The 22,907-nt window shown below is 39.5% G+C and overlaps 1 protein-coding gene across 2 annotated transcripts in view; it reads right to left on the bottom strand.

The window, feature by feature from the left end:
- LOC149288656 (SH3 and PX domain-containing protein 2A-like) overlaps positions 1-22,907 on the bottom strand; it is a 106,489-nt gene that overhangs the window by 70,440 nt on the left and 13,142 nt on the right. For both annotated transcript variants that reach the window (XM_089491488.1, XM_089491487.1), the window contains exons 2-3: positions 12,842-12,917; positions 900-976 (exon numbers count right to left, since the gene is read on the bottom strand). In XM_089491488.1, the coding sequence (XP_089347614.1) occupies positions 900-976; positions 12,842-12,917 (153 nt within the window). The remainder of the gene's footprint in view (positions 1-899; positions 977-12,841; positions 12,918-22,907) is intronic.

Below are 22,907 nucleotides of genomic sequence, written 5' to 3' on the forward strand. Positions count from 1 at the left end.
CCCTCAGCAAACAGGACACACATACACACATCACTCTCAGCCACACGCATGTTCCCCACGATAATCGTACTTATTTCAGGAGCCCTGCTAAGGGAGCGCTCCATCTGACACATCTTGCTATATGTTACCTGACCCTACTGATCGCCTGCCTCCAGGATACTGATGGATGAGACCTCAGATCACTCTCATCAATACCTGGGGCTTTCTAATGCAACTTACGCTGCTGATGCTCATAACCTATTATGTGAGGACGTCTGGGGAAGAGTAAGACATGGGAGAAGTCTCATTTTCAAACTTTGATGACTAAGGAAGTGGATTTAATGTGAAAAAGGCTGAAAAACTGCTGGAACATGACATGTGGAACATGACATAGCTATACTCCACGTATTAAGGGAAGTTAATACGAGGACACACAACAAAGAACTTTAAGGCAACCTGATAACACAGCTCCACTCCCGCAAGTGAATACTTAGATGGAACATTGGATTACTGGCCAGCAGCCACAGATATCTGTAATGATTTAGCATTCCATTCGTTTACTTGCTTACTTTGGATATATTATCCCTTAGGCTATTTTAGAATAAAAGTGGACCTGTCACGCCACAAAACGTATTTTAATGAGAATTGACACATTGCACTAATTATCTGAACCATTGATAGAAGAGATTTTAATCATAGCTTTTTTTATGAATCCCTCCAGGCACGGGATACATTTGATCGTAATTAGTTCCAATACAAATCGTATGCATGAATTCAATTAACCTGCCCGATAAACGTATTTTTAATCTCATGGTCTGCAAATCGCTACAGTAACAGTAACCAGCCAACGGGACTCTTACCTCGAACGTTCCCTAACGTCAAACTGTCACCAATCCAATCTTTTTTGCACCAGTACTCACCCTGCAGTATTCATCGATCGGCTTCAATCTCTTGACAGCAACATCACGAATGTGGCTCCTCCGAAACAAAATCTTCCCTTAAAAAGGAGAAAAAAAATGAAAATATATAATTATAAATTAACGAAATAACGTAGGAAATGTCAGAAAATCATTCCAGTACAACTACAATTTTGCAATAACAAGTTACTGCAGATAGGCACCTGAACCCTAACATATATAGTTGACTTTGAAGAAGCTCAGGAGGTGATGTCACAGAGATCATTTTGGTTGGATGGTCGTATCGCAGAACAGTTTTGGTCTACAGTGAATTCTCGATAACGTCCTGAATGTAGGAACACCTACGGTGAAGAGGCTGGGTAAATCCCTGATTGGTGTGCGCTATGGTCAGTATGGGAGGTCTGTGCTCCCAAATGGCAGTCAATATTAAACTTTGGAAGACCCTTGAGATGTACCACGCTTCCCTTATTACCTAGAAAGACAAAAACATGCAGCCCGGGCAGTGGTGTCGTATGGCCAAGGCCCACTAGGCTTCGGCTTAGCAAGTCCAGGGGGACCCTAGGCAGCTATATTATGGGGAAAATATTGGCAACTCTCATCCATCACATGGGCCTTGGGAAAGGATCTCATATTCTGACACTCAGTGGAGGAAGAAGACCCCAATGCCATGGTGGGTTGGAGGGACTGGGGGCACTACCTGCCCCAACCCACATAAATAGACATACATTTATAAAGACACATATGTTGCTTGTGGGTGGTATCAAGTGCATAACAAGGAGTTAGAAGATAATGGCTGCAGGGTTTCTCTTCCTTGTCATCAGATTTTGCTGTTGTAGTTTAAATTCCCTGATTAATGGGTAAATGTTTTCTTTTCACAAGAAATCTAATTTCATTTTTTGAATAGCTGCAGGAAATAATTTGGGTATCTGTGCTGCAGATCACTTCTTTTCTGACCATGGAAACATTAAATAAAGTTAAATACCCCAGTAAGCACCAATCTGGATGCTTTCAGACACAGTACACGGTACATGGAAGATTACTACAGAAAGAAACTTGTTGCTATGTAATGCTGTAGAAAACACCCCAAGCTAAAGAGACCGCACATATTTCTTAGGAGACGTCACTTCCTGTTACAATGGAACTCATTGTTTCGATAATAAATTGCCTTCGATCTGCTAGTCAGTGTATACCATAGGCTTTAAAGCAGGGGCGTCCAACCTGCGGCCCTCCAGCTGCTGCAGGACTACATCTCCCATAATGCTCTTTCAGCTAAGGGGCTGGCTGAGGAGGATGGGAGATTATTATTTCGTATTTGTATTTATTGTTTTATATAGCACGATCAAATTCCGGCCTGCAGCAGCTGGGGGGCCGCAGGTTGGGACACTCCAGCCATCATATGCACTTAAATCCCGAGAAGTCCCTTTAAATTTCCAGGATGTCCTCCATGCTAAGGGTTAGGGGCATTCTGCAGAATCCCCCCCTACATACATTTGCCCCTTACCCCACCTCACGCTATTGTCATATCTCCTTGCATGTGATATAATCAATGAGAGGAATATGGAGATGAAGGGGAGCTGAAGCTTCTCTTTAAGGTATTTTTTATTTATTTTTTATTTTTTAAAGAATGCATACTCTTAACGCAGTGCTTTAGTGGGGGTCTCAGAGACTGCAATCTGTCCCTCTAACCTCCTTTTTTGACACTCTTTAGGCAAAAGTCATGTTCTGTTCAGTCGTTAAAAAACATCCAATTGCATACATATTACAAGAAAGGTAAAGAACACATAAAAAACAAACTTTGTATACTAAGATTTGACATTTTTAGCCCAGAAAATTAAGCATTTAAATCCTAATTATCCTTAGGGGATTCCAGGCCTTTACAAGGCAATGAGAAAAATCTCTGAATACACAATGGACGCTTGTTTTGTTTCAGAAATACCAAGTAATAAAAGCTGTATTCAATAACTACAAGGACTCTTTCTTTAAAACCTGTCTGGCTATCATGCCACTGACCCCTATAAATCAAAATGAACTAGATATAGATATACATTATTGATGTCATCATAAAACCCGTCTATAGACTGGGGCACTTTTTGAGTGGAATAAATAAATTAACGGGACTTGCATTCCTGGATAGCCATACAATGATATCTTAGTATTACACGTTCTGGCATAGCCAAGCAGTTGGATAATTATGAACTCTGACTTCTCTTACGCCACAAGACTTTCTGTTAAAATGGCTTCTCTATGAAAAATAATAATGATTTCCAAATTTTCATGAAAATCCCTATTAACGATTAAAATATATATAATATTAATAATTAGGGTTTGGGCAGAAGCAAAAAGTGTAGTTATATCTTCAAAACCTATAGAATTTTAAGTTTTGCCCTATTTTGAGGAGGAGTGATTAGGTACATTGACGACATACTGAAATGCCTGGGAAAGTTTCCGGTTTGAACCAGTGTTTACTGGTGAAGCGCTGCTTCCCCTGGTTTCCGGTTACTTTCGCCTCTCTCCAGGCAAGTGAGTCGTGTTTGGCCACAACTACTCCCCCACCAACTTCTCTTCCTACCCACATCACTTAAGACTGTCTGGGAATAGCCCCACCCCTATGTGTGGCTAGCTCCACCCCATGTACAGCTAGCTCCGCCTCCTCACAAACTCTTCTAAAAGTGGAAACGTGCCAAGTATACATAAGCTCCTACCTATGTATATTCCATAATAATATTTCTCACTAATTTATAGCTCATAACGCCTAAACAAGGAAATAAGTGGTAGTTTTTCTCCCACTTTAGATTACATAGAGCCAATCCAAATGACAGCTTGGACGGCCCTGTATACAGCATATTTAAATTCACATCACTGACTGAACTATACATCATGCAGGGCCAGCTCTGCCATACTTTCAGAGAACTTTGCCCATGGATGGCTTTTTTAACACATAAATTCTAGGGCTTGGGGGCTTCCGGCTCCGCAAGTCAAATTCATGCCCATTCAGAGTCCGAGGTGCCAGTAGGTGAACCTCAACTTACACCACCTCAGTTAGAATTACTGGTTTTTCATCTGTTCACGTGGTTAGTGGTCAACCCTCTACAATAACCAGATTTGTTCAACCAGTTATTGGAAATTTCTATGTCAGACAAAATGGCGATCGCTAAAATCCACCCAATGGGTTTCATTGAAGAACAACATTATTACTATTCTAAAAATTATTAGTAACCTCACATAGAGGCAGTCGGCTTTGGAATTTATATATTTCATCGGCTTGGGAAAATATTGTTTTTATTTTTGCCTGGTGGGTGGTAAACAGAAGCATAAAGCTGTCATTTTCTGCTGGATGACCGGCGCTGTAAACTGACCAGAAAAATAATGATGAAGTCCAGGTTCAGCAGATCTGGTGTTAGTCTTATTCATGACCATGGGAAAGAGAACCACATTGGACCACAGTATCCAAACAGCCCAGCAGAGAAAACACTGACGTTCTTTGTGTTCTTCTAAACATGAAGCTCCATCCAACTGGCAAATATAAGAAGTGTCCCGTTTACCGGTCTCCAAAAAAGAAGCGACTCAGTGTTCTTCTGTTAGCTATTCAATGAGACTCCGAGGGGGTACCGGCCAACGCTCAGCATCCTGTGGGGAAGGATTGGTTTCTCCGAAATCCATTCACCACAAGTCACATCGATTACACAAACACGAAACAAAACCATTTTTGATAAAAAATTATTTAATATTTTTGGGCTCTGCCAAGAACGGCTCGGCCCACGGACCTGTCCTGCGAATTCATTCAACTTAAAGAAAAAGAACTTTACAGCGAAAAGAAATCTTTGTAAAACATAATTACTGGTTCACTACACAGAGTTTTTGTCCTTTTCGAAGCTCTAGAATGTTATACGAAAACATTCTAAAAAAGGGGTAGAATGTTCTAACACTGGGGATTCATCTCATGTTATTCTGAAGACAACTGAGACTTGCGGAGCCAGAAGAAAGTCTTGTTAAACTACAATATAATCGCTTCTGCAGCGCACTTATGTATCCTATAGGAATAGCCTAAATAACTAATGTGCATGTATACATCGTAAAAAAAGGGGTACAACCCACTGACTCAAAAGTACAATGAAAGCTTAAACTCAAAACTTAAAAATAGGAAATAATGTCTTCTGCCTTCTTTCTTCAGCGCTTCTCCCCAGTATCAGCTCTGTTAACCAGCACTTTCGCAAAAAAAGGGCAGATCCTCCAATATATATATATATAATTACATATATTATATTATATATATTGATTTATAGTATTACATTCCCCTCATATTAAAAAAAAAAACAACAATAAATTAGAAATCTCCACCAATGTCTGCATTAGTTGAAAAAAATACAAATATTTAAATAGAACTAAAATGAGAAAGAGACTAGGTGTGTTCTGGGAAATTTTGGGGATTAAAAGAGAAATTCTAAATAATTATGCTACATAAAGCTACATTTAGTTACAAAAGTGTTCTATTCAAGTACAGCAGACAACAGAACAACTTTAATATAAAGTTTTCTTGTACTCATTTTCTTAAATGTTACAAATAAATTACAATAGTTTTTTGGTCCCTTTTTTTAACTGCAAAAGTAGATAGAACTGTGAAACTGGATAAGAGTTATTTCCATTGTTTGCATAAAATCAGCTTAAGGACGTTGTTGAAAAATGTGTGAGCCAAAACCAGCACAGGAGGAAGGGCAGATAAATAAATGTGTAAGTAGAGTTGGCACGAAGCGCCATGTCCAGCTGCCCCCTCCTAACTTTTTGTGGCATTGTCTTCGCACCATCTATTGGATATAAAAACAACTCGCAAGTGCGTGTGAGCAAGTGTTTCGTTTTCTTAGGCACGATATTGCATCCTTATCACACAGAGAAAGCGATCGTTGGAAAAATGTCTCTTCCGTTTTAGATTAATTCCAGCTCTTCTGCAGCCATCATTCCACGTATCTAAATGCTACTGAGTGTTAGTAGTAAGTAGGTCCAAAAATAACTCCACTCATGCATTTGTATTGGTCATAATAACAGGTATGAGACCAGGCAAGTGTTTTGACCGTGGCTCTACCCATTTCAGACCACACTACTAAGCAATGCCTACAAAGACTAAGTGGTTTTGGCAAAATTGGCCCTAAAATATACGTATCAACATATGCCATATGACCAAAAGTAGGTGCCCTCTTGACCATCACACCTATATAATCTTGTTGAACATCCCATTCAGAAATGGGCATTAATATTGACCCCCCCTCCTTTGAGGCTATAAAAGCCTCCACTCCTCTGGGAAGGCCTTACGCAAAATTTTGGCGTGTTTCTATGCGAGAAGGCCTGGCTCGCTATCAGCGTTCCAACTCATCCCATGTTCTTTCATGTCCTTTAATGCTGTACCATTAACATTACTCTTTACTGGAATTATAGGCATCACGCCCTGAAAAACAGCCAGGCACTGACGGTGGTACAGCATGACTCCGTAGAAGCAGAGCTGAGAGAAAGAAGACAGAACAGGGAAGTGGTCGGGGAGAAGGTAGAGAGACTCATTCCGGGACGCTATATTGTCCTTGAATGAAGGTGCCTGGGACATTGTGCCCCCAGTAGATCTGCACTCCAAGCAGCCTATAGGTAGCGCCAGCCCAGGCTTGGTGTATCCATTTGGTAACAAAGAACGCATGCTCCCAATGCCCGCACACACACATGACAACACTGCATGTGCATGCCGAGGAAACCCAGTGCCGTCGACCATCAGGACTCACCTGCAAGCCGCTAAGCGGTAGAATAAGCAGCGCTTCTTACTGAAAAGCTGCTCAGATTTTTTAGAAAAAATACTGTATTGTCTTATTTTGGTGCATTCACCAATGTTCTATAAGAATTTAAAAAAATCTCATGTTGGATCTTGGAAGCAAAACATCTGCCGAGCTGAAAGAGGACCTGATGGTTGAGCGGTGATTCTCTTGAGATGTGTAAGGCGCTTATTAAGAACAACCAAAAAAATAACAAAACAGCTTCCCACAAGCTGCGCTTCCCAATCTGTGGGAAACTGAATTTCCACTCGTAAATAAACAGCGAGATAAAAAAACTTCATGGTTTAACCCAATAAATGCCAAAGGAGTAAACAGTGGTAATCAGAGGTCGACTGTGACCAAAAAAACTGCAGTTGATATAATTTTTATGGATTTGGTTCTGCTAAGGTTTTACACAGAAGTCACATTTTGAGTGCATGTCCTGCAATCCTCTGTAATTATCCTCCAAAAAAGTACAGATTAAGGAAATATTTTTGTGCTGTATCTTTGGCAGAGTATAGTATAGTAGAAACACTAGTTTTTCTCCATGTTTCCAAACCAAACACAGAGTGATAACACAGACACACAGATCAGTGTGCATCATATTTTAGGCTTGCCTGCGTCAACCGAAGATGTTTCCAACCACTACGTTCAAGGCAGAATGGACCGTTTCCAATAATAATGAGCATCTCCTTCTTTGAGGTCTGTCAAAGGCATGGCGTTCACTCAACCAGGTAGAGGGAACATCAAGGAACTTTGTTTTCTGTGATGAAACGGACATTCAGTACGAATGAAGACTTTACTTTCTGTAGGGTCTACCTCGTGCGTAAGAGGTGGGGATGTGTCCACGCCAGCACAAGATCTTAAACGCCATGCCTAATTACAGGGTCCAGACTTATTGCAAACGCTCCTGTTCCTCTGCTAATCCTCCTCTCGTAAAATGCATCCGGAGTGGTAAAGGAGCTTATACACTCTTACTCTATTCATTTGCTGCACCTTAAACCAATAGAACTTTGAAAAGGATCCAGTTTGATTCTAAAACCACTTTCAGCAGAGAGAGAGAGGTAATGGGTTCGGATAATGTTTTTTTACTAAGAAACTGGCTGACCAAATGACATAAAATATATCCTTATAATCACCTCTGATGCCCAACATAAGCCCAAGGTGACTGATGAAAGTGAACCAGGTCATGGTGGGATGGTGTGGTAAGTGTTGGGTATGATTCTCCTCGAAGGTTGTAGAGGAACACTGTCTGTAGTTCCACACCTGATGAGATGAGTAAGCCCATAAGAAATATTAAGACTTATAATGCCGGCTAGTAGAAAACTACCTTTTTTCTGGGTCTAACTGAATGACTGACATGTTTCCAGAACAAATCCCAAAGCACCAGACATTAGAGAAGGCATCTCATTAAGACCCGATTTACCATAATCCCTGACCACAAGGACTAAAGTATCAACACGGCAGACGGTGGGTATAAATGCAGGCACAGTGAGACATAGACTAAATGACCCGCTGTGCTCTCAACGCCTGCTAAATAAAACAAATCAAGTTTTCAGCATTAAAAGGCGAAAACACACATTCTGCCAAGATTTCTGTCCAAACGCTGTAATCAATTCCTAAAACAGTTACGGCACTGTAATGAAAAATTGGTGTGTTGGTGGGGTTAATGAAGAAGTTAACCATGGTAGATTGGTCCTTGGTTGGATCTGTAGGGTTTTTTTGGGAGATGAGGCAGCCCAGGGAGGACAGATAGTATGGAGGAGCATCGGCACCTTCGTATTTTCACCACTTTTAGCCACAGTCCAAAAAAATAAGACCTCGCTATCTCAGATCCCGCCTGTTGCGCAATCTCAATAATCGTTATTACTATAATATTTATGGACAATCTCCTTGGATATAAGGGAGTTAAAGCAGCTACTATGTATACACAGATCAGAGTTTATCTCGATATGACAAGCTTGAGATGAATATTACTATTTACTGTAAGGTAGCTTAAAACTACAGTTTTTTTTTTCCTTGGGAATAAATACTCCTTTTAGAATTATGGACTGAAACCTTCAAGGTCGTAAATCATCAGATTAATCACAAGATAAACGCCAAGACGTTGGAAATTTCCAATCCTATGTCCAGTGTTCTAAATACTTTGATTTCAACACTTATGAAAGCAGCGATCCCCATCCGACATGATGCAAGGATCTGGCAAATCAAGTACTGCGATGGGAACAATATTAGGAAAGCCCTTACGTTTTGAAACATTTAGTTTATTTTGACATATTTTACAGATTTAAGTCAATCTGTTTGTTCGCTCTGCAGCTTTGGCTGCTTGAAGCTGCCACTATCAGACGTGTGAGTGGGGGGTCTCACCAGACCCCCTGGAAATCTCACGCAAGCCAGCTCTGGGGCTACAGCGAGTATCTGCGCATGTGCAACCTGAGCAGGAGATGCGGACGACGGAATGATTCTCGTGTACGGCAAATGTATACTAAGGATTCTAATGAATCTTCTATGCATTTGCAAGCCCAAAACTACAGGGTGCATAGTTGAAGGTCCTCTGTGTTTTATTTACTCACTACATCAGAGAAATTGACCTCTGAGTTACCGAAAGCTTATCTTCCTGTAAATTGGCCCAATTAAAGGCATCACCATTGACCGAAGACTCCATGTAAAGCTATATTAATTTTCCTTATTGTAAATGATGCACGCAGGTGATTATCATTCATTTAAATCTGGGTGGTGTCTATGGGCAGGGTATTGTTCATATCCTTCGCACACCTAGTGTACCCTCTGAATCACTTCCTCCATCAGGCAACACGGGTACTGTTTCTCTTCCTTTACAATGTTACCGGCTGACGTACAGATTAAGCACGGAGTGAAGCGACCATCCAGGGTTAAGGATATAAAAATCCCTCCAAATTAGCTTTTTCAGAGACACTGATTAGAGCCCCAAACAACCCAAATCTAGCTGCTGTTGTGCTGCAACTCTCATGATGATTATAGAGCAGGGGTGTCTAACCTGCGGCCCTCCAGCTGCTCTAGGACTACATCTCCCATACTCCTCATCCAGCCTCTTAGCTGAAAGAGCATTCTGGGAGATGTAGTCCTGCAGCAGCTGGAGGGCCGCAGGTTGGACACCCCTGTTATAGAGCATACCTAAATGCATATAGCTGGCTAAGCATTATAGGACTTCCATGGGGAAGCAGACAGAGCCACGATTGGCTAGCCCTGCTCCAATCACTAACTAGCACAACAGCACATACATATTTCCATGTTACGGAAGCCCAGACCTAGCCGAAACTAGTACTGACCTGGACCTCTGGACGACCTCACGGTTAATATTGTTAACAGATGTAGGTTTACGTTAGAAGTTTTAATTAAGGCTTCTTAAGTATGTCAGTGTAAGAAGCACATCTATCTAGTTGCCTCGCTGTCTAAAACCGCCTTCTGTCAGTAAGAATGTTATTGTTCTTCGTTGTGTGTCTTAATGGTCCAAGTGAAGAAGACCAGAGAAGTTTATCGTATACCTTGTTCCTGGAAAGAATACTGCAGCACTTAGTACTCTAGAATTCCATGGTCGCAATAGGAAAAAAGTCTCCTTCCCAGTATACCATGGATTGAAGACATCCTCCACAAAGTCTGGGTTATCTACGCTCCGCTCTTATTAGAACCCATGCGTAAAGCTGTAAAGCTGTAGTCATTGATACGTGCCTCCTGTTCCTTTTTAATGCGCTCCATGTGTTCCAGAGGTGTGAATCTTCCAGGAGATGCCTAATTTCTGACTGCACCAAGAGCCTATAAAACCAGGGCTGATTACCCTTTACACCACGTAACAGGGTTCCCACAGTGCCATCTTTTAGGGGGTTGTAGCGCAGGGCAAAAAAGAAGGGACTTAACAGTTGCCCCTTCCATTCCTGCTTATGTCCTGGCATTTTATCAAGTTCTAGGTGCTATGGATATTGACTATCAATTTATTTATATCCCTTTCCTAAAAACCTCCCTTACATTTTTTTCAAACATAGGAGGCACTATGGATTTTGGGGGCTAGAAGTCCCTAGAATGTAAACCCATCCAGCGCAAATCATGGCCAAAAATGGACTCAATGAAGCCAAAGCCAGGACTTGTAAACCTACATCTGATTTTCAAAAACTTGGGACATTCTAATTTTTGATTTTTTTTCATATCTTTAAATAAACTATTTGGGAATTTGGGTTATATCGATGGATTAGCATATACCCCATGTGGGAAATTTACCCGGTATTTCATTATTATCCTATCAAATGTATTTTATCAAATAAGACTTCTAGCTATCAATCACCAGCCTTGATGAATGGAAAATTCACAAAATACTTTCTCGGCCACCTTCACTGGGGAAATAAGTAATCCATGTGTATATATGTAAGATTATGTAAGATTTACATATTTTGCCAAAATTCAACTGCTTATGTATTCAACTGCTTTATTCTTCATACTCTGAGCAATAACGGACTGTAAGATCCAAAAGGAAGTCTACAGTGCAAGCAGAAATACTTTCCCCCAGCTGCTGGGAAACACTCTATTTCTTTGATTACTTTGATATTAATCTTAGTTTTAATCCATAAAACATCTAACCAGATGTCCTTTCACTGGTATCTGTCCCTTCTTACCCAAACTACATTTTCCTAGTTTCCTTTTTTTCTTGCCAGTTTCACAAAACTCAAAGTTACAGAGTTACAGAGCAATAAATAATCTCCTTATCTGTAACATGTTCAGGCCATTAATCAGCGGACACATGGGAATCGACATAGCCGCACAAGTCCCAACCTGCTTGTCTCCAAGAAAAACATGGATGATCTCATTCTATTCGCCCCGTATTGCGTTACAGTCCCGCTAGAGTTTCACACCTAACAAGACCCCTCTAGCTCTGTGTATATAGAGGGTGTAGCGATTTAGTGTAACATTAAATTAAAATAGTATCATATCCAGCTTTCTTGGAATTAAATGTAATATATTTCTGAAGGCGTGGGAAGTAAGTAATTCTGAATTCTGCATTTGGCTATGATTTCAGTAGATTGCTAGCTTTACGATATTTTAAGTATTTTTTTCTTTGACTTGAGTCACTTGTCAGTATATATATATATATATATATATATACACATATATATATATATATATACATATATATATATATGGTAGAAAAAGAATGTTGCAAATGTAAATGAAAAAAAAGTGTTAATAATAATACTATGAACAGGATGATATAAAATGATTGTGCTATATGTTAAACAAAAAGATGGCGTAATTATAGCTTCTGAGTACAATAAGATCATGTGCATACTTAACAGGAACATCATTGGTTGCCATGGTGATTTAGAGATTTATTGCAATTTTATGATACTCTGGAGGCAGTGATTTCATACACATTATAAATGTACACATAGTGCTATAAAAACGCAGGCGTGGGTGCTTTGATGCTGGCAATGTCATATCTCCCAAGTGTCCTGGTTTTCACTAGTTGGGGTCCAGTTGGGGATTTCCAAGAGACAGACATTTAAATCCAAAGTCAGGATACTTGTGGGGACCCAGCATTATGTGTTACGCTTCTGTCACAACTGGACACCAGTACGTTGTATTTCAGAGACTGGCTGGTGGCCATAAGGGTTGGACTGCAGTCCAACAGAATTGAATATGTGGGAATTGCCCCATTGTGACCACATATTGCCTATAAATGGGTATAAATGAGAAAGGCATATAGAATGGCGACACTTTTTTTAAACATGGTCCCAGTTAAAGGGACCATATGGTCACACTTCTGTAAACAGGTCCAAGGCCTTGAATGCTGCAGCTTCCGGCTCTTTTTTCTCCTAATCGTTAACTATTTGTGAAGTTTATGTAGCTCTGCAGGGGGTCTGTTTCATGTGTGTCACTTGCTGCCTGCTGTTTTATGTGTAACCAACTACAATGTTGCGTATTTCCCACGGGAGAAAGCGTCCAAGAACAAGAAGGACAACAAAATATAGCATGAAAAATTCTGACACAAGCAAATTTAGCAAACTGTATCCAAAGTGTATAATACTTGTGTCATACATACATCTATAACTATTACTTACCTAAAACACAATGAACACTACAGAATCCCGTGTCTAGACATAATGATTACGTGTGTTATGTTGTATCTCTTACCTGGAAGGAATGGAATTATTCTCTGCTTTGGGTCTTTCTGTCCAGCTTCAATGGGGAACTTGTCCAAAACTTGCATCTAAAACAGAATAAATAATAACCGTCAAAACACACTGACAGAGCCAAAAAAACACAAGTATATGCGATATACAAACACTATAAATTATCTAAGAGCATAACGTCAATGTATCACCCCATTCGGGTCAAACTGAGAGGTAAGGTGGAGTTCGGAGGCTTTATTAGGGCCACCATCGACCGGATTCCCTCCTTCAGACTTGGGGAAGTAGGATGGGGGGGGAAGGTCTGGGAGCTGCGAGTGTAGGAATGGAGGGCAGAGGAGTCGTTCTCATCTTTAAGACGGTCAATGATGGAAAAGCATACAACCTGCCATGCAAGTGTTCTCAAAGCACAGTCCCCTTCCAGCTGGGTCCAGGAATAAACCAGGTCCTAAATAAACCAAACTGGCGCAATAGCGTATTTTTTTATTATTATTCTTATTATTGAAGCTCCGAGGTCAGTGGCTCCAACGTGAAGAAGAAAGAAAGCATGACAAGTAAGGCCACGGTGGACACCAGGGCCCCTTCTTCTTTTCTTCTGGGCCACACTCCCCAAAGGAATATACGGCCCCTTCCTTCCCTTTATTTAAGAACCTGACCAACATTCTACATTCTATGTTCCTAATATTTTGCCATTCAAATGTATCCATGCAGAATTTTGTTTTCAAGGATCTATTTACCTTTTTGTACTTACAAAAAAAAGGTTACTTTTCACTAATATGAATGGGTGTAATTCAGGGAGGTTCCTTGACACCTTAAAGACATATTTATGGCGACGATTGGTTTCCTTGTTAAAGTCCTTTTTAAGAAAAGCCTTCACTGTACTTTGACTGCGATCTCTCCTGTGCTGAATGCTGAATACCTTGGACCACCCAGCTAATTCGCTTTCACTTCAGAAGCAGATGTTATGTCAATTGAAAAAGTGTTTTTTTACAGAGACCTCCATGATGTTTCTAAGAACTTTCAACTGTATTTTTGTATCCTTGGGGTGGACATTGGGTAGAAAAAACTTCCTTTCATAGTATGACGCAGTTCCTTAAAAACAAACACAACAGATCGAGGAGCCAAGTCGGAGTCAAAACAGATGGAGATGGATATATGTAACTGTATATAATTGTAATCGTTTCTGAGAGAAAAGCAAATTTTGTCCATAAAAATAACATGAATGCATAGGAAATCCAGCACAGACGGTGTTAATGTTGTAAATGACTATTGCAGCTGGAATGGGATCTCTTCAGAGGTGTACAGAGGCCTTTATCACTCCCATCACTCCTGTGTTCCAATGGCCCTTTATCACTCCCATCACTCCTGTGTTCCAATGGCCCTTTATCACTCCCATCACTCCTGTGTTCCAATGGCCCTTTATCACTCCCATCACTCCTGTGTTCCAATGGCCCTTTATCACTCCCATCACTCCTGTGTTCCAATGGCCCTTTATCACTCTCATCACTCCTGTGTTCCAATGGCCCTTTATCACTCCCATCACTCCTGTGTTCCAATGGCCCTTTATCACTCCCATCACTCCTGTGTTCCAATGGCCCTTGATCACTCCCATCACGCCTGTGTTCCAATGGCCCTTTATCACTCCCATCACGCCTGTGTTCCAATGGCCCTTTATCACTCTCATCACTCCTGTGTTCCAATGGCCCTTTATCACTCCCATCACTCCTGTGTTCCAATGGCCCTTTATCACTCTCATCACTCCTGTGTTCCAATGGCCCTTTATCACCCCATTACTCCTGTGTTCCAATGGCCCTTTATCACTCCCATCACTCCTGTGTTCCAATGGCCCTTTATCACTCCCATCACTCCTGTGCTCGCTGATCCAAGTTTAAGTTTAAAAGACTAATTGTTAGAAAACCCTTTTGCACTTCTGAAAACAGCTAAGTGATCATATTTAGATGAATTAAAAATTAACCAGTAATAAACTGGACAAATAGGTTGAATCACGTCATGGCAAAATAATTCTCGAGACCATCCAAAGCTCGTATTACTGCCACAGAAATGCCGGATCTCCTTTATTAAATAAACTGAGAAACAAACCATGTCCCAAACATAAAACATTACTTTAAAAAAATAAATATCTACAAACACAACTAAAAAAAACAAAGTTTTATTACTTTACGAATCCCAGTGGTTCCTGCCTCCAATGCTCAGGGTGTAGCCTATTTACCATACGGTACCGTAAACCACAGGTCATCATCCCATCCCTTGCTTTAACATCTGTGTGCAGAATATATATATATATTAACTCCCACGCAGAAAGGAACCATGTTTAAAAACAGACACTGTCTGGCTGTTGTATACATAGACTCTCCTTTAATAAAACTAATCAAGAATAATTTGTACAAATAACCCAGAATATGCAGTACCTAATAATTTATTTTAGTTTAGATGGACTAGAATCCTGTTTATTAATAGTTTGCACTGTTACATTTCAACTTTACTTTGATCAGAATAGAAATAAATAATGAACCGTGTGAGTTGAGGGAGCGTCTCTATAACACGAAAGAGGTTACATTAAGAGGTTTTCACTAAAGTCTGCCAAAGCAGGAATTGTTAGAAACGTAAAGAAAGTCCGGACAACTTTCAACCCAACATTATTTACGTAAAAGTGATAAAACACCCATTCTATTGTCAACAACTAGAGTGAAGAAATGCTAAACAAGACCCTGGAGTTCAGGGAACTATAAACTCAATCATATCTAGAGCTTAATCCAGAAACCTATGTTACTCGGTGACGATTCGACTGCATACTGTAGTCCTCCGATGTTTTAAGTCATCCTAAGAACAAGCATCGGCCCAAAGTCACACAGTTAGCCGGTGATAGACATTCTCAAACACATGTGATTTCAAACTTTAATTCTAGGATATCTTGTTTGCGTTACCCGTGGCTTCCATGATGTCACGTGTTGGTTAAAATGTAGAATTCGACGGCATATCTAGTCTGCCCATTTTCCCCGACCTTAATAACCCTTTAATCAGGCTGAATTGGGTAAGTAGACCCAACGTTCTATTAATGAATAAGCCAGATAACCAAAATGAGAGTGGGTAAGAAAAGCCCACGAGGAATACCGAATGAGCGTGGAATATTATGGAGAGAAGAATGTGCAGAAGACTTTGGTTTCTATTTGGACGAGCCAGATACATTGTAATGAATCTGAGTCCACTAGGGTTTTCCATATCGTCTTTACCCGCTGTATCAAAAAGAACACTTTTCGTTACGGCAAAACCAGGTCTTGAAGGAATGAGCAAAAAATAAGGAAATGGCCTGCAAGAAGTAGACTGGAAACCAGGGGTAACCCCAACAGACAAAATGAGGGGACACCAGTTTAAAACCAATTCAAAAACTCCCGATTGAATCAATCCTGAGATAAAACGGCTAAAGTTTAAGTATAGTAGCATAACACATATGCATCTATTTCCAATAAGATTTTGGTTTAATTCCAAGAAAATTCACCATCTTCAATTTGTAAGAATTACTAGTTGACAAACGGATGGCGTTACGTTGGAAAATGACTGGAAAACCAATTCTAAAGTAGTAGGAAAGGTCCTTGCCGTTCAGTTGCTGCCAAGGAGCCAACAAAAGCTTTTCAACTTTCCAAAAAGTGAATAAAAGTCCAATAAAATCTCATCTCATGTGATGCTGACCTTGATCGATGAAGCAGAACCGATCTGCCATAAGCTTCAGTTACACTGTTTTAAATATTTAGTCTGGCAACATCTTCGCCACTTAAAGGGTAGAACAAAAATGTAGACTTACCGGCTGAATTGGACTGGAAACTTTATTGGAACATTTATCAGATGGCAGCTATCATTAAGGCTAGACTTCAGTTAAAAAAATCTAATCTTTAATCAGTGGACCATAAAAAAAACATCTGTAAATTGTACTTTATCCATCTTTACAATAACCATTTACAGAAGCCACCATACGGACGATACAGATGGAAATATTCCATAAGATGGGGTAGACTTTCAGTGGTTGACGCTCGGCAAACGCTGTTGACCATCTCCTTGAGCCTCGTGTTTTGGGTGATCTATAGCAGAACTTGCGTTGATAAAAGGAATTCCATATTTCCTCAGTTCAACATTTAATTAGTTAATCGGTGCCAACAATTGTTACGGAACTGCTCATGTTTAAGCTGAGATTTGGAAATGGCCTGGCTTGCTTTTGGCTTTCCGAGGCCAGGAGTTCAACACTTCCAATATAATCAACATCACTTGCTAAATTAATAACAAATGTTTACATCCCAATAGTTCACAGCCCTATGTTTTTACACAAATATTTTCAAGATTTTAAAGAAAAAGTCATAAAAATAGTCACTAGAGTAATATATTAGCATTTTACTGTATTTTCCGCTTTCTTTTTTTTAGATGATGGGACCACTTTACAAGCAAGCAATTTGTTACATGGTACCCAATTAAAATGCATAACAAATGTGATTTAAACAAGCTCCAGATACAAAGAAGCCATTGACTTGCACATTTTCTTTTAACTTACCTTAAAAGTCTTTGAACTGCTGGCCTGCAATTCTGTTTTTCATTAAAATACACATGAATTACGTTTCAATGATAAGATAGTTCAGCTAAACCTCAAGAAAAGAGGAAAAATTCATCAATAATGAAGTTTTTGTTTTTTTTAATTAAAATTGTGAAGAAATGTGAAGGAAACCAAGATAAGAGGAGATATGCACTGGCTATACGAAATGTAAATACAATGTACTTCAAATAATATATGAAGGTCTACTGTGTGGGCAGGTTGGGACAATTATTCCACCCCAAGTGCACATGTTCATCATTATGTCCAAAAGCTAATTAGTAACTTATTTTCAGATGCAGTATACTGCCTATGATGAGATCATAGAAAGATGTCTTTAAGAAGTCGGTAGATAAAAACTCAAATAACCCTCAGCCAAAGACAGACAATGAATTGTTCTTTAGACTCTTGTAGAGAAGGGTTAGTGGGAATCATCCCTCCCAACAAGACGTATTTACGACCTCTTTAAAAGGCCGTAAGCTCACAAGAGCAGGGCCTTTGCCTCCATCTGTAATAGTACGCCTACATTGTATCTCATCGGTTTTAAAGTTATCGGCCGGCGTCCGTTATATAAAATAAAAAATGTAACATAGTGCCCAATCACATATAATTTTAAGGAATTTACCCTTGGTTGACTGAGTGTGCTAGGAGCTGTAGTAAGTCATACTGCCGTACCCAACTGCCAGAAAATCACAACCAAAAGCTCAACAAACCAACTAAGTGCTGCGCCATATGCAATTTAGCGTAATTGTCATTGATATCCTGGGATTTCGAAACAATAGCTCGTTATATCCGTTTAATACATTTATAATGAAACGGAGATTGCGCAAGACCTTTGCAACAAAGGGCAGAGAGTCCGACGCTAGTTCTGCAGACTGTATTGATTTAATGCAACATGATCAAGCCAAACCCAAAGGAACCATAACTTCAGATGATGTGATCCGGCACCCTCCAGAAAAGAAACCTCATCTGTTACAGTATAAGGACAGACGCGGCCGGCCGTGTAATAGTTATACTGCCGTATCCTCGTGGGAATGCAGGACCGCGGGCAGACGGAGGAACATTGTAAGAAGAACGCATTTCGGCTGTAGGTCATCGTTCCAGGGTGAAGGCGCGTCCCTGACATATGTTGCCGGTAGCTAACATAGCGTTACTCGTGATAGCGTAGATGCATAGCCTGGATTTCAGCACGCGGGCAGCGCATGCCATAACATAAGCCTTGCAGAAGAGCAGAAGCCATCCATGTGTTGTGTAGGACAGTGAGGTCCAACAACCATCCACATCAAAGGTCACATTCTACTTAGACAAAACATTAGCGGCCCTCACTAGTTGGTTAAGAAGTAAACTCGTCGTTGTATTCTTTCCTCAAGTTCAATCGCATGAAAACAACAAGGGTTTCAAATGCGTTTTCAGTTTCTATGGCAATAACCTATCAACGATGGCTTTTGTGTCACGTGACAATTAAGTGTCCCTGGCAAAAAAAAAAAAAATGATGAGTCAGGGAGGTTTGGGGCATTTAGGAATTATGTTTCCAGTTCTGTATTTAGTTACAAAAAAGTTAAGAAGCGCCTTTAAAGGCACACCAGCAACGTACTAAATATCTGGAGTTTGTTTCTATGAAGCAAACACGATGTACCTTTGCAGGGCCAATATTTATTATGTTAAAGTTCCCCTACAGAATTTCCATTTTTATGTCAAATACTGGTTTTATTGATAATACATTATTTTATTATGCTGCCAATATACAGTATTATGAACAGTCATAAAACGACACACTATAAGCCAAATGCTGAGAAAATATAATGTATAATAAGCACAAAAAAGGTGTAGAATCAGCAATACCATTCTATTGGTTTCCACGGTTACTGCACTACAAAATATTTTATTTCCACTATAGCATATGCACTGTAACCTGTATACATGTATACCACACATACAGTATATAATTGTGTTTCTATATAATTTACTGCTAACCTTGGCCAAGTTCATATAAACAGACCTGACTCAGGACAATTATTTTCTATGACACTGTCTACATCAGGATAATATAAACCTTGGATTTCGCATGATAAGTCGCGACGGGGTGGGGAAAAAGAAGCTGTAATTGTTAGCATGTTTCCCACTTCTAATGTTTTGGGAAGTTGATGATGTAGGCGGCTCCGAGCCCTATCCTCGGGAAACCCCACTTAGGTCACGTATGGATGTATTACTTTCATATGCCGACTAACTGCATCCAGGTGGGTTCAATATATATATATATCACTGGTCCCTCTTCTATAAGGGGGAGGAATATGGGGAATCGTCAAGAGAAATTAAAAAAAATAAATAAAAAAAAAAGACATTTCTGGTTACCAAAAAGCCGTTACACGGCTTGTGCCAAACGCTTGTTTAATGGTCATTCTACACGTATGAGACACATATATATATATATATATATATATATATATATATATAATTTATATATCTATATATCTAGATATACATATTATAATATATATATTATATATAATTAAAAAAGCAACAGCTGTAACAGATATCTTTATTTTGGCTTCAGTTTCAGCTTTCATCTTCCCTCTCTTATTCCCATTAGGGAAATAAACCAAAATTTTGTCCAACTTATTTTGCTGGTTTAACCCTTTGGGGTATTCAGTTATCTACAACCATAACAGTATTTATGATGTGGCCACGGAGCGGAATTAGCACCAAATAAAATTAGTATAAGGGAGTTGCTGTTGGATTTAGCCAGTGTGACATCACTGTGCTGCTCCACATGCAAATTAATGTTCCCATTTGCATATGTGGCCTCATTTGCGTTACATGCACATTTATAATGTAAAGAGGTTGCTTAAAAAATCTTTTGATTTAAATTTTTTTATCACCTTCTGTAATTTGAAAAACTCACCGAATGATTTTTTTTGTTGCAAACATTTCTTTACTGTTTTTATTTTGCCTTTGATATAAACTGGCAATATTTGCATATTAAAAAATGTAAGCTTTAGAAAAATGACCATGTAAGAATGAAAAATAATCCATTGATTTCACGTCATTGAATTTTTTTTTTAACCCATGAAGGAGCGAAGGGGTTAAAAAACAGACTGTGATTTGACATGTATGGTGATCTGATCATGGCTCTGAATGTTTTTTGTAGACGTGTTTAAGTGGCATACAACAGATTTCATATGTAGGAGAAAGCCTTTGAAGTCTTAGCTGTCAGGGAGGGCTTTCTGCGGTGCCAGAAAAAAGTAAATATTAGTAATAGGAAGGACATGCCGTTGCCTTTCGGATGCTGGATTCCCTTATAAAGTATTACGGGTGCGATTCCCAAACAAAATTACCCAAACGACAGCACGAGAGCGGGTAATTATTGCTACACGTGACCTGGGTTAGCAAGAAGTAAGCAACGATAATTGCATTTTAAAACACATAAATACCACAAAAAGTCTATTATACCGTTTAATTTACATTATTTTACAATGAATACACTGTGAGATGAATCGCTGCTCAACCGATCTCACTGTCGCCGTACAATAACTTTAATTACATATTAAACTGGCAAATAATAACAATAATAATGATAATAGTAAAGATAATAAAGATATTAAACTTGATTTTACGCATTTTGTGTTATTATTTAATACTCCATTTTTCACGGCGGTGCCACGAGCTGTAAGCGGCACAGATAATATTAAACCAGCCAGACACAGCTGTCTCTGTATATCATACAAGTAGGAGAATGCATGTCAGACCCCGCGTCTTAATGAGATATCGCAAGGAAATAATATAATTCCCCAGCTTGACTTTAAAGAGGAAGCGACACAGAAAAAGTTTTAAACACAAACACACCAAATGGAAGCTTTTTCAGATAGTCGAGTAGGGCTCCATCTATACATGTAAATCTCATTATGCTTTGGGCATTTAGGGCACGTTATAAGGTGGTTTACATAGATTTAAAAAAGCTGTTAATGGAGCGACCAATCAGGAAGGAGACGGGGAGACAAGCAGGAAGTTGTATGCGGGGGGGTACATCATCGTTGCAATAGACAAGGCAGGAAACGTAAGGGCAAATCTTTCAGAAGACGTATGTTGGAGCATAATATGGTGTATTTTTTTCCAGTGTATTCTGGCCAAGGCTTGCTAGTCATAGGGCGGCAGATTTGGTGATCGGGCTTCCTGATGCTCCTCTATTTAATAGTTCCGTATCAGAGATCTTCCTTCTAATTGGCTCATTTACACTATGGAGGGGTGCGCCTGGTGTTAGTATACTTATATGGCGTCACGTGACCTCAACAGGTGGAGAGCTACAATATCACATTATATACCGAATATATCAAATGCAATAAAAATAAGATAACAAGGTGCATGTTTTTTTTACATTAAATACACATACAGTAGTAATTAAAGTGGACTTGTCACTTTATCTATATTAAAAAATCTTTAAAAATGTCTTAATTTCATTACAGAGGCCAAGCCAGCTCTATACATTAAACAAAAACCCCTTTAGTGTTCCAAAAGAATAAAGCCTAACTTCTTTTTTTTTTCTCCTGCTAAAATTGCTGACATCCCATAAGTAAGGAGGAAACGATGTCTATTTTTGCAGCACAATGAATGGGCTTTAATATCTTGATCAACGGAAATTTAACATTTCAGCCTCTGTAGGAACCCAACAAAGGCAATTACTGTCATTTTTAATGTTTCCTTAAAAGAAAACTCAGGATACAACATGTTTTAACAATTATACACATGACATTCAAGAGAAATCAGTCACAAGTGGAATTCTCAAGTTATCATTAAGATTTTAAGCATATCACTGCTTGGACACTCCAGCGATTCTTATCAAAACCTTTAGCGCCAAATGATAAAAATGAACAATTACTAGGGAGATTCTGTCCGTTACCATAGTAGTTGTAAAACTTTTACTTCTGTATGTCAGAAAAGCTCTTTATACATGACCACCATTCCGTTCACTGAACAATCAACTCTTGTACCTTAGAAGCGATAATCATGAAACTAGTTGAGCTTGGGCGTCAAAGATGAAAAGCCTTGGCCGTCCAATTCCATGGTGAGAAGGCTCTACATAATAATCGGCTGTTTCGCTCTAACAGATCAATTTCTGCAGCTGACCTCATCATCCAGGATATGTACAATTAAAATTGTTAGTCGGTGAATGGAATGATTCACCAAAAAGAAGTAAGCCTTTGAAAAATGAAGGCATTCCTGGTGGGGTTGTGACAAAACAGACCCCAGCCTCCAGATAACATCAAGACACCATGTGCCTATAACCTGCAAATCTATAAAGTCCATTAGCAGCTCCACCTTCACCTCATTCACAAACCCGTGGCTGGTGCGCTTTCCTTGATTCATGGAGGTTCATTTCAAAAGCCTTCTGAGTTACTTCTTTGTTGAGGTCAACTACCCAAAAGATAGAGCAACACTTATGTTTTCAACCATATCAGACTGCTAAAGAGGGGGCGCTCAA

The sequence above is a fragment of the Sceloporus occidentalis genome, unplaced genomic scaffold (genome assembly GCF_023333645.1).
Source record: "Sceloporus occidentalis isolate IW3139 unplaced genomic scaffold, rSceOcc1.0.p SCAF_50, whole genome shotgun sequence".
Lineage (NCBI taxonomy): Eukaryota > Metazoa > Chordata > Lepidosauria > Squamata > Phrynosomatidae > Sceloporus > Sceloporus occidentalis.